This window comes from Microcaecilia unicolor, chromosome 7 (genome assembly GCF_901765095.1).
Source record: "Microcaecilia unicolor chromosome 7, aMicUni1.1, whole genome shotgun sequence".
Classification (NCBI taxonomy): Eukaryota; Metazoa; Chordata; class Amphibia; order Gymnophiona; family Siphonopidae; genus Microcaecilia; species Microcaecilia unicolor.
The window spans coordinates 177,758,162-177,771,141 of record NC_044037.1 but is presented as its reverse complement, the minus strand read 5'-3'; the positions used below and the strand labels follow the sequence as shown (position 1 = coordinate 177,771,141).

Sequence of the window (12,980 nt, the reverse complement as noted above, 5' to 3'; positions counted from 1 at the left end):
AACTCAAGCCAGTCAGTATTCAGCTGGCAGAGGTCAGTATTTATTTAAGTATTGACCATCACTAGCCAATTTAAACCCAGATATTCAATGCCAGGCCATGTCTGGGCACCAGCATTGAATATCCAGGTATGACCAGACATGTCCTGGCCAATGGAACTTACACGTATTCCAGCCAATATTTTACCAGCGCCTACACAAGACACTTATGCAGGTCCTGGCTGAATATTACATGGAATCCACATAAGGGGATCTGTCAGGTCCCCATAACCATGCACCCCCATTTCTAGTCCTGAACAGCCCCTCTTCTAATCCCCTGAGCCCCCCTCAGTTCCCCACTCCCCCATTCCAGTCTTCCCAGCTTTCCATTCCAGATTCCCTCCAAGAGAACTGTCTCTTCCCAACAAGAACCCAACACTCTCCCAGATCCCCCAACCTCCCTCCTAAAAAATGTCTACCCACCTATCTGTAGGCCCCCCAGGCCTGCCTTAGAATATCTGGTGGTCTATGGGGGTAGGCAGGGCAGGAGTGAACACAACTGGTCATGCCCATGCTGGCTCCAGTCGCAAAATGGCTGTCGCAGCCTCCAGTGGTGGTCTCACTGTACTAGGTATTACTATGAGATTACCATTAGAGGTTGCAGCAGCCATTTAGCCATTTTGCAACTGGAGCTAGCACACGCAGGAATGATTGGGGTTCACTCCTACCTGGCCTACCTGCCTAGACCACCAGGAGGGGCATAATCGAACGCGAACGCCCATCTCCATGGGCGCCTATCTCCGAGAACGGATACATGAAGGGGCGGGACAGACCGTATTTTCGAAAAAATGGGCGTCCATCTTTTTTTCAATAATACGGTTTGTGCCGGGCAAATGCATCAGATTTGTGTGGATTTGAGCTTGGCGGTTTCGTTTTTCAGCGATAATGGAAACCGAAGGCACCCAGCTCAAAAACAAACAAATCCAAGGCATTTGGTTGTGGGAGGGGCCATGATTCGTAGTGCACTGGTCCCCCTCACATGCCAGGACACCAACCGAGCACCCTAGGGGGCACGTAACAAGTTAAAAAAAAAAGTAAAATACCTCCCAGGTGCATAGCTCCCTTCCTTTGGGTGCTGAGCTCCTCAAATCCCCCCCAAAACCCACTGCCCACAACTCTACACCATTACCATAGGCCTTATGGCTGAAGGGGGGCACCTAGATGTGGGTACAGTGTATTTTGGGGGCGGTTTGGAGGGCTCCCATTTACCACCACAAGTGTAACAGGTGGGGGGGGGATGGGCCTGGGTCCACCTGCCTGAAGTCTACTGCACCCACTAACAACTGCTACAGGGACCTGCATATTGCTGTGATGGAGCTGAGTATGGCATTTGACGGTGGCATACAGGCTGGAAAAAAAAGTTGTTAAAGTTGGTTTTTTGAGGGTGGGAGGGGGTTAGTGACCACTGGGAGAGTCAGGGGTGGTGATCCCCGATTCCCTCCGGTGGTCATCTGGTCATTTAGGGCACTTTTTTGGGACTTGTTCGTGAAAAAAAAGGTCCAAAACAAGTGACCTAAATTCGCACTAAAAACGCCTTTGTTTTTTCGATTATCGGCCGAAGGCGCCCATCATAAACACACCCCAGTCCCGCCTTCACCACACCTCCGACACGCCCCCGTCAACTTTGTTCGTTCCCGCGACAGAGTGCAGTTGAAGACGCCCAAAATCGGCTTTCAATTATACCGATTTGGGCGCCTTTGCGAGATGGACGCCTATCTCCTGATTTGGGTTGAAATCTGGGTGCCCATTACTTTAGAAAATAAGGCTGCAGGTATACTAAAGTAGGATCTTAATGCCTATTCCTAGGGGGTAGTCGGGAGGTGGGTAGCCCTTTTTGGGTGGGACCAATGCTCTTGGTGGACGTATTGGGAGGGGCCCATACTCTTTGCAAGGGGTCAGGAGGAGGGTTTAAACTTGTTCAGAGGGTGATAACTGAGGAGAAAATACAGGAGGAATAAGGCTACTACCCGGAACTAATGGGGGGTACCACCTGGGTACCACCAGTAGAGCTAAGTGACCAAAGTTAGGACAGCCCTTTGTGCAGTCCTATGTAGTTGCTTAGCTATGCAGGCACCGCATACCTCCAGATTCCTCTCCAACTCTGCCTTGGAACGCGCCTCCATTGAATAGATTTGATTCATGCAGTCTGAGCCGATAATATCTTGAATTTTACAACCTTGTTAGGGTATTGCACTCAGAGGAATGTGGACTGTTATCCATTCTACACCACTGTAAAGCAAACTATGCAGTTACGAGGATGTTGCATTTTCTGTTATGGTCCCTCTGTATGGAATCAGCTGCCAGAACGATTGTGCCATTTATCAAAGTCTTCCCAGGCTTTTTGTGGTTGGTGAAATTTTTCTGGGCAGTTGAGCATTTTGATTGGTTGGTATGGGGCATCTCAGTGTGTTTTTAGTCTTGTTTCTTTGTGTTTTATATTGTGCATGTTTTATTGGTGAGTTAATATAGGCGGATTAGAAATGTTTAAATAAATAATCAGCAGCACTGCCCTGTTTGTGCCATTCAATATCACTGACCAGCCTGATGAGTGCAATTTAACTAGCTGGAACCTCTCCTGTCCACTTAAATAGCTTTGAATATTGATTTAATTTATATTTGGAAAATAAAGACCAATTACTATAGGATCAATTCATCCAAATTTGAGTTATTTGTGAATATTGGCAAACAGTCACATCCTGTATTTAAAAAATGCAGCATGAAAAGCCACTGAATTTCAGAAAAAAATGTAATAAATCCCCTTACTGTGGATTTTTAGACTATATGTATGAGCTCACAATCCATTTCTGGACATGTAGAATCACTCTCCTGAAAAAATGAAAAGCTGAAACTCAATAAAGGAATGCAATGAGGTCCCTATTTTAATGCTGAATTTGGCACTTAGATGGTAATTTATAAAGTGTTGCACTATGTGGAAAGCCTGTTATACGCTCAGAAAATTGCTGATATAAAATTGTGTGGTCAAATATGTCAGCAAAGAGTGAGTGTACAGAAAGAGTACACTTACTTTTACATGATCTTCATGTAAGCGTTCCCAAAGCACAGTTTAGGTAGAGTGGAGGACGAGTTGTGATGTATGCATGTGTAAACCTGGATTGGTTATGAGTATCAGATGGCCTAAACAGAAATATTTTTATGGACTGATTGAGGTCAGGGCCAGGACTAGTAAACTAGAAATCTGGCTGGCACTCTAATCCACTTCCTCCACATTCCAGTGAATAAATCAGTCCACACAGTCTTATATGCTCAAACCTATTGGGAGGATTTACTGTACTTGAATAGCCAAATGGTAATGTCTCCGACAATTAATTACACCATTCAAATTTTCCAGTAAAGGTAACACAAGTAAGAAGTCCTCTAAAGGCAGTTTCCAGGTTTGGGAACTGTCTCTTAGTTGTAAATGTAGTTATTTAATTCTTACAACTACCTCTCCTCTGGGCCCTGACTCAGAAAGCAACCCCCTTGTCAGTCTCTCTCTCTCTATGTATGCTAGGCATTTTTAGCCTTCACAGGATCCTACTAGTTTGTTCCTTCTCCCTTGAAACACAGCTTCTTGTGGAAGTGCTGATCAGATGGTTAAGGCTTCATCTTGTTTTCTCTTCTTTCTTTTCTCCTATCCTTGCTGATCATCTATTCCTTTTTCTAATAACTCTTCAGTACTGGGAGTGGTTTTTGGACACAGAATTGATACAGAATGCACATTTCATTAGTAGTTACATTAGCCTAACAGAGAAGAAACAGGACCTCTAAGTAGGAAGGGTGTCTAAAGAGAGTAAAAGGAATTCTCTTAACCAAAATTAGTAGAAGTTGCTGTCATTAAGGATTTAGTAGAACCTTACTTTTTGAAAGCTGTGGATGTGTGGAGGAGTAGCCTAGTGGTTACAGCACCAGGCTCACAACTAGGAAAGCACAGTTATCTTATCTTATTCTGGCTCTTATATCCTGCAACTACCTTAGACAGGTTCAACGCTGGTAACAACCAAAAAGAAGTTTGGACATTACCAAGGAATACATACAGCAAATATTGAAAATAACAAACAGCATTGTAACAATCAAAATACAGCCTACATATCCAATAAAATTTCTTGAATAAAAGGTTTTAAAACCTTCATAAACAACCCATAGGCCTGTATTCTTCTTATTTCAAAAGGAAGTGAATTCCACATGATTGCAGCTTGATATGAAAAAGAAGATGAAAAGGACCTCTTATCTTTAACCCTAAGAAATGATGGAAAATTTAATAACATTTGTAGTGGAATTAGAAAAGGTGCAGAGAAGGGCGACAAAAATGATAAAGGGGATGGGACGGCTTCCCTATGAGGAAAGGCTGAGGAGAGATTTTGATAGAGGTCTCTAAAATAATAAGTGAAGTGAAACGAGTAGACGTGAATCGCTTGTTTACTCTTCCCAAAAATACTAGGACTAGGGGGCATGCAATGAAGCTACAAAGTAGTAAATTTAAAACAAATCAGAGAAAATAATTCTTCACTCATCATGTAATTAAATTCTGGAATTCATTGCCAGAGAATATAGTAAAAGAAGTTAGCTTAGCAGGGATTTAAAAAGGTTTGGATAACTTCCTAAAAGAAAAGTCCATAAGCTATTCTTAAGGTGGACTTGGGGAAAACCCACTGCTTATTTCTAGGATAAGCAGCATAAAAAATGTTTTACTGTTTTGGGATCTTGCCAGGTACTTGTAACCTGGATTGGCCACTGTTGGAAACAGGATTATGGGCTTTATTGACCTTTGGTCTGTCCCAGTACGGCAACTCTTATGTTCTTACATAATCCTGGTCTCACGTCCCCTGATAGTAACTGAATAGAGGAAACCATATAAAGAGGGACTTGTCCATATAAAATTCTACATACAGTTCAAATTCCATTGCTGTTCCTTGTGATCTTGAGCAAGTCACTTAATCCTCCATTGCTTAATATATATACTCAGATTGTAAGCCCTCTGGGGACAGGGAAATAATTAGTGTAATTCACCTTGCACAACTGCTGAAAACACTGTGAGCTACATCTAAATAAATATTGCATGCATATCAGTCAAATCCAGTGGTGTGCTGGAGTCGGCTTATACCAGCTTGCGAGAGCCATTTGTTAAGTTTTTAAGAATTTTGGGAGCCTGCTGTTAAAGTGGAGGAGTGGCCTAGTGGTTAGGGTGGTGGACTTTGGTCCTGAGGAACTGAGTTTGATTCCCACTTCAGGCACAGGCAGCTCCTTGTGATTCTGGGCAAGTCTCTTAACCCTCCGTTGCCCCATGTAAGCTGCATTGAGCCTGCCATGAGTGGGAAAGCGCGGGGTACAAATGTAACAAAAAAAAAAAAAGAAAGTAGGCTCCCTGTGGCTACCTTAACAACTGACTCCCAAAATTTGGGCTCAGGGCCCCTCCTGAACTCCCTTTTACTTTGCTAGCAGGAATACTGAGCCCTGCCAGCCAAATAAATAGATTGCCACCACTTGTTTCCGGCTCTGAGCAGCATGCCAGGACTTCTTGCAGCAGTCCACTTATTTGGCTGGTAGAGCTTGGCATTCCTGCCTGAAAAGATATGCCTAGCAAGCCCACATGGGGGAAGGGAAGGGAGAGAGAAGAATGTGTGCCCCCCCCCCCCACATTGCAGGACTGGCTGCTTCTGGAGACAGAGCTCGTTGTTAAAAATTTACCAGCACACCACTGGTCACATCATAAATGCTATATGCGGGTACTCCAGTAAACAGGATGCCAAGAACATGCATAAATGACTAGAATACTGACCCCCGATCCTCTGACTCCAAACCAATATCCCTGGTATCTAGCGGTACCTCCCATTCTGATCTCTAAACCAATAATCCTGGTTTCAATCACGATCCCCTCCCACACACACACCCAGACTCCCCTCCTCCCCACCCTTAGCAGACTTTAAAGAGGCAGGCGCAATACAACACAATATATTTCTTATATTCCGCAATTATCAGGTTAATGGTTCATTGTGGATTACAACAAAAGAAACCTATCAGTAACTAGGAGAATTAAAAGATAACGTGGAGAGGCATTTTCGATATGACATCTAAATCTGATTTTTCATGTTTTGCAAAAACATCTAAATCCGATTTGGACATTGCAAAAAAACATCCAAAAATCCAGTAGCGAACATGGCCATTTTCAAACCAGGAAAACATCCAACTTTTTGTTTCGAAAATAGCCATTTACTAGATGTTTTTGTGCTTGCTGTGTCTATCTTTTAGGACCATTTTCAAAAAACAAAAAACAAGCAAGGGAAAAAGCATACAAAAACAAGCCATTAGGATATATTGGGGTGGGGGGGGGGGCAGCATTCTTATTAGATTGGTCACACAGATATCCCAGCAGAGCAGTGGAGCACTGCAGTGGACTTCACATAAAAGGTCCCAGGTACAAATCTCACCATTACGCCCTTATTTTGTATGATGAGCCCCTGCCATTTGGATGACCAGTCTTCCAATTTCCAAAGTTCTTCCTGCAAGTTTTCAAAGTCCTCATGTGTTTTAACAACTTCGCATAGTTTTGTGTTATCTGCAGATTTAATTAACTCACTCATCATTTCCAGATCACTTGTAAATATTTAAATGCCATTGTCAGCGTTTTCTTAAAGCATTTTCTGCAGCATTTACATATATTACGTATATTCAGTGCTTCAGTCCTGATAATAAGCAGCGCTGAATAGACAGTGGTGACTACTGTTAGCTCTACAGACAGTGGGGATGTTCAGCCACTATCTATGTAGCTATGCAGTAGGGGTCGTGTGTGCTAAGGCCACTTTCTACTGCAGCAGTACAAATGGCCGATTTGCCATTTTTTAAATTAATGGACACTTGTGCATGTTGCCATTAGTGCATGCCAAAAAAACAAAAAAACAAACAATCCCATAAAAGTCAGCACGGGCAAGCCAAAGAGTGGGAATGACCAAGGCGATGAATCAAGAAAAAGTATGGCTAAGCCTTTATTGTATATTCACTTGGAGTCAGCACAATCAGAACAACAGGCAAACATTCACTATAACATGGACTCTACACAGTCCATGTTTTGGATTATGCCTTCGTCAGGAGTCCATAACAGCAGCAAAATTAGGGCAAAGCAGCAACAGTGCAATCTAAAGCATAATGGCGTCTATCTCAAAAGTTGTCACAGTTGTGACTGTATCCTATGCCTACACTCACCTCGCCTCCAGGTGACCAGGCCCTATGTCTGCTGTGGACTGTCTTCTTCCTGTTTCCCAGACATGTTCCAGAGTTCATTCCAGTCCTGGTGTTCCAGCACTTCAGACTTGCCCTGATGTTCCTGCTGCCAAGCCTCCCCTGTGACCTCATCTGTAATTGCCTTATTAAGCACCTGCAAACTTTTCAGGCTTCCCTTTGCAACAGAGGTCTTCCGAGGAGCTTTCATCTGTGTGTGTTTGTTGCAGTTCCAGCCCTGTAAGTTCTTGTCATGCACGCCTTTTGCTTCAGTTCTATCCTGCTTGTGTTTGCCCTGTTTGTCTTCAGCTTCAGTTCTATCCTGCTTGTGGCTGCCCTGTTTGTCTTCAGCTTCAGTTCTATCTTGCTTGTGGCTGCCCTGTTTGTTTTCAGCTTCAGTTCTACCCTGCTTGTGGCTGCCCTGTTTGTCTTCAGTTTCAGTTCTACCCTACTTGTGTCTGCCCTGTTTGTCTACAGCTTCAGTTCCTCCACTGTTTGTTCCAACCCAGCCAAGCCAAGTCCAATCCAACATCCAGTTCCAGCCAAGCCAAGTCCATTCCAGTATCTGGTTCCAGCCTCCGGTTCCAGCCAAGTCAAGTCTGTTCCAGCATTTGGTTCCAGCCAAGCCAAGTCCGTTCCAGCCTCCGGTTCCAGCCAAGCCTGTTTAAGAGTCCTGAATCTTGTACTAGCCTGTCTGTGTTCAGCCTCACTTCCTGTTTGGGTGGTTCACCTGCTGCTGCCTGTCCCCGGCAGTGGCCCAAGGGCTCACTACTCCGGACTTCCTTACAGTTGTGACAAAAGTTTACTTCTTTCCACTACCGAGTAAACTTTGGAGATAGATGCTTACTGTGACTTAATCAGTCTCTGGCATTTTAGTTTGCTATAGAATCTAAATTACTGATACACAAAAATATAGCTATTCTAGGAAACACAACTAGACTCTTTTTTTAATCTCAAAGAAGAGGGTTGAGAAAAAGTATCTTTGTGTATCTACCCAGGGCCTAATTTCAACTTGCATGGTTTTGCAGACTGCACTGTTCTCCAGAGCCCTTACATAATCCTACCTTTTTAAAAAGTTATCTAGTTCAGTCTTGAGTTTGCAAATGTGCATGGTATCCTGAGGTGCACACCTCTCAGTTTTATCATAAGTACATAAGTAGTGCCATACTGGGAAAGACCAAAGGTCCATCTAGCCCAGCATCCTGTCACCGACAGTGGCCAATCCAGGTCAAGGGCACCTGGCACGCTCCCCAAACGTAAAAACATTCCAGACAAGTTATACCTAAAAATGCGGAATTTTTCCAAGTCCATTAATAGCGGTCTATGGACTTGTCCTTTAGGAATCTATCTAACCCCTTTTTAAACTCCGTCAAGCTAACCGCCCGTACCACGTTCTCCGGCAACGAATTCCAGAGTCTAATTACACGTTGGGTGAAGAAAAATTTTCTCCGATTCGTTTTAAATTTACCACACTGTAGCTTCAACTCATGCCCTCTAGTCCTAGTATTTTTGGATAGCGTGAACAGTCGCTTCACATCCACCCGATCCATTCCACTCATTATTTTATACACTTCTATCATATCTCCCCTTAGCCGTCTCTTCTCCAAGCTGAAAGCCCTAGCCTTCTCAGCCTCTCTTCATAGGAAAGTCGTCCATCCCCACTATCATTTTCGTCGCCTTTCGCTGTACCTTTTCCAATTCTACTATATCTTTTTTGAGATACGGAGACCAGTACTGAACACAATACTCCAGGTGCGGTCGCACCATGGAGCGATACAACGGCATTATAACATCCGCACACCTGGACTCCATACCCTTCCTAATAACACCCAACATTCTATTCGCTTTCCTAGCCGCAGCAGCACACTGAGCAGAAGGTTTCAGCGTATCATCGACGACGACACCCAGATCCCTTTCTTGATCCGTAACTCCTAACGTGGAACCTTGCAAGACGTAGCTATAATTCGGGTTCCTCTTACCCACATGCATCACTTTGCACTTGTCAACATTGAACTTTCATCTGCCACTTGCACGCCCATTCTCCCAGTCTCGCAAGGTCCTCCTGTAATCGTTCACATTCCTCCTGCGACTTGACGACCCTGAATAATTTTGTGTCATCGGCGAATTTAATTACCTCACTAGTTATTCCCATCTCTAGGTCATTTATAAATACATTAAAAGCAACGGACCCAGCACAGACCCCTGCGGGACCCCACTAACTACCCTCCTCCACTGAGAATACTGGCCACGCAATCCTACTCTCTGCTTCCTATCTTTCAACCAGTTCTTAATCCATAATAATACCCTACCTCCGATTCCATGACTCTGCAATTTCTTCAGGAGTCTTTCGTGCGGCACTTGTCAAACGCCTTCTGAAAATCCAGATATACAATATCAACCGGCTCCCCATTGTCCACATGTTTGCTTACCCCCTCAAAAAATGCATTAGATTGGTGAGGCAAGACTTCCCTTCACTAAATCCGTGCTGACTTTGTCTCATCAGTCCATGTTTTTGTATATGCTCTGCAATTTTATTCTTAATAATAGCCTCCACCATCTTGCCCGGCACCGACGTCAGACTCACCGGTCTATAATTTCCCGGATCTCCTCTGGAACCCTTCTTAAAATCGGAGTAACATTGGCTACCCTCCAGTCTTCCGGTACTACACTCGATTTTAGGGACAGATTGCATATTTCTAACAGTAGCTCCGCAAGTTCATTTTTTAGTTCTATTAATACTCTGGGATGAATACCATCAGGTCCCGGTGATTTACTACTCTTCAGCTTGCTGAACTGACCCATTACATCCTCCAAGGTTACAGAGAATTTGTTTAGTTTCTCCGACTCCCCCGCTTCAAATATTCTTTCCGGCACCGGTGTCCCCCCCAAATCCTCCTCGGTGAAGACCGAAGCAAAGAATTCATTTAATTTCTCCGCTACGGCTTTGTCCTCCTTGATCGCCCTTTAACACATTTTCGTCCAGCGGCCCAACCGACTCTTTGGCCGGTTTCCTGCTTTTAATGTATCTAAAAAATTTTTACTATGTATTTTTGCTTCCAACGCTAATTTCTTCTCAAAGTCCTTTTTTGCCCTCCTTATCTCCGCTTTGCATTTGGCTTGGCATTCCTTATGATCTATCCTGTTACTTTCAGTTGGTTCTCTTCTCCACTTTCTGAAGGATTGTTTTTTGGCTCTAATGATTTCCTTTATCTTACTGTTTAGCCACGCCGGCTGACGTTTAGTCTTTTTTCCCTTTTTTCTAATACGTGGAATATATTTGTCCTGAACCTCCAGGATGGTGTTTTTAAACAGCATCCACGCCTGATGCAAGTTTTTTACTCTGCAAGCTGCTCCTTTCAGTCTTTTTTTCACCATTTTTCCTTCAGCATAAATTTGACACAGCAGTTAAATACTTTCCTGTATACTGTATTCTTATTTCTAGCATTACTGAAGCTTCTGAAATGGAAAAACTATATGTAACTTGAGAGGAAAAAAACCTTTAATAGCTAAAAAGCAAATGAGAATCATACAAATTTCAGGGTGAGAAGTATTCACTGGAACCAATAATGACGAGACGTTGTTTTTATTTCCACTGAGACACTCATTGCAATGCCTATAGTATTGCCTCATATTTCAACTTTGAAGGCCTACATGCCTTTGAATTAATAGGCAATGATATATTAGAAAATTCCTTGTTGTAAAATGTATTATTTAATTGCAAAACACTGCTGCTAGACCGCAAACGGGCAATGGTTAGAAGGCATTTTACAGTACTGTAATTACCTTGTCCTTGATATTCCCTTGATAATTGGTTTCAGCCATCCCTGTCTCGGTATCCAGTTGGAAAATATTTCTGTGATGAAAAAGAAACAGAGGGAATTTTTTTTTAATTTCCCATTTTCACTATGCTATTTTTATAAATTCCCAGCCACAACATGGAATTTCTTCTGTCCACCAAGTAAGCCCTTGGTTCCTAAAATTTAATTTAATACACTCATATTACACCCAACTATCAATTCAGGGCAAATTACAGCAATAAACATAATAAGAATATAATAATATTCCCCCAGATTACAATCATAGCAAACATAAAAATATACCTACCTCAAACTAATAATTTAAATTATCTTAAATATCATAATCCATGACACCAGACTTCAGCTTTATCTCTTGAACAGTGAACTCAGTGCGTACTCAAATATTTTGTATTTTGTTTTTAAATGCCAGCAAAATAATACATAATTCTTAATGTTTCTTAAAAAGGTGGAAGAGAGGTTCCATAGTTCAGCCCATTTGTCTAATAATGTCTGTTGTTCTGTAGATGTCAACCAAAAATACGTCTAGAAAGTCTGACTAATTTCAGTTCATAAACTGTACAAAGACTTCTTTGAGTAGTGGCATATTTAGAGTAGGTACATCGTGGCATACGCACCCTCCTGTCGACCTAGGCCCCCTCCCCACTTAAAACTCTCTCGCTTGAGTCTTCACCTGGGTAGCGTGCCTGCCTGCAGCCTGCTCTGGAATTTCCTCCCTGAGGGCGGGACAGTTCAGGGAGGAAGTCTCGGAGCAGGCCAAAGGTAGCTGGAGTGCCGCTGCCACGGTGAAGACTCAAGCCAAGAGAGTTTTAAAGTGGTGAGGGGGGGGGCGATGGAAATGAAAACAGGGGCGGCATGGGGGGGGGGAGGTGGAGACGGAGATGGGGGTAGTGCAGAGGAGGGGCAAGGGGGATGGGGGAGAAGCACCCTATAAAAAGTTCCTGGCTACTGTCTTTGAGGAAAATATATTATCGCAAAATCCTTAAGATAACTTGGACATAAACCCTACAGTATTTTAAATGAAAAGTTAAAATTTTAAACTCAATCCTAGCAATCAATGGTAGGCAGTGAAGTTGGGTCAGATAAGGTATCATATGATCATTCCTCCTCCCACTCAAAATCAGCTTAGCTGCAGCATTGTGAATAGCTTGCAACCTATTAAGTTGTTTCTGAGGGAGGCCATAAAAGCATTTTACAATAATCTAATGGTTTGACCAGCAGAGACTGGATAACCAATTAAAATGTCTCGCACATCTAGATAACGTTTAAGCCTTTGTAACATATTAACTCAAAGAAACATTTTTGTACGATACTGCTAATATAAGGTTCCATGGTCAACCCAGAATCAAGAAGACCTCCTAAGAGTTTTATTTCTGATTGAATTAGTACCTCTGAACCAGCTAAACCTCTTTATGATTCTCTGCCACAGAAACGTTTTTCAGTTTCAGTCAGTTTTCAGTTTAAAGAAACTGAATTCCATAAAATTTTCTCCTTAGTTGGTTTTGCAAGAGATTAGGATTGTCACCTCTCAGATCAAATTATAGCATTCCAAGCACACGTCTACTGCTTGAGTCTTGCACACAATACCATCAGATTTAGTTCAGGAGCTATAGCCATGGAAAGCTATGGTTATAATTTTCATTTGATTACTTTGGTCATTGTCTTCATGGCATTACCTTCTGCAATTGCTTTGCAAGACTCTATTACTGTTGAGGTGATTAAATTGTAATATGTAATTCAAAATGGAATGAGATTTTCTTTTACACCCATTACAGTACATTGGAATCTATTTACTAACATGCAATAACACATGTTATTTACCACAGCTTCCTTGTGTCTAATGAGATCTATCACTAATAGAAGAAGCAAACCAAGCACTTCCACAAAAATAATCAAGAAAAGCAAACCGGGGAAAGT

General features: G+C 42.6%; 1 protein-coding gene across 2 annotated transcripts in view; it reads right to left on the bottom strand.

Annotated features, from left to right (window-relative positions):
• Nucleotides 1-11,098, bottom strand: part of LOC115474599 (SPATS2-like protein) — a 126,718-nt gene extending 115,620 nt beyond the window's left edge. For both annotated transcript variants that reach the window (XM_030210128.1, XM_030210129.1), the window contains exon 1: nucleotides 11,032-11,098. In XM_030210128.1, coding sequence (XP_030065988.1) covers nucleotides 11,032-11,070 — 39 coding nt within the window. In that variant the 5' untranslated portion in view covers nucleotides 11,071-11,098. The remainder of the gene's footprint in view (nucleotides 1-11,031) is intronic.
• Nucleotides 11,099-12,980: the final 1,882 nt, after the last annotated feature.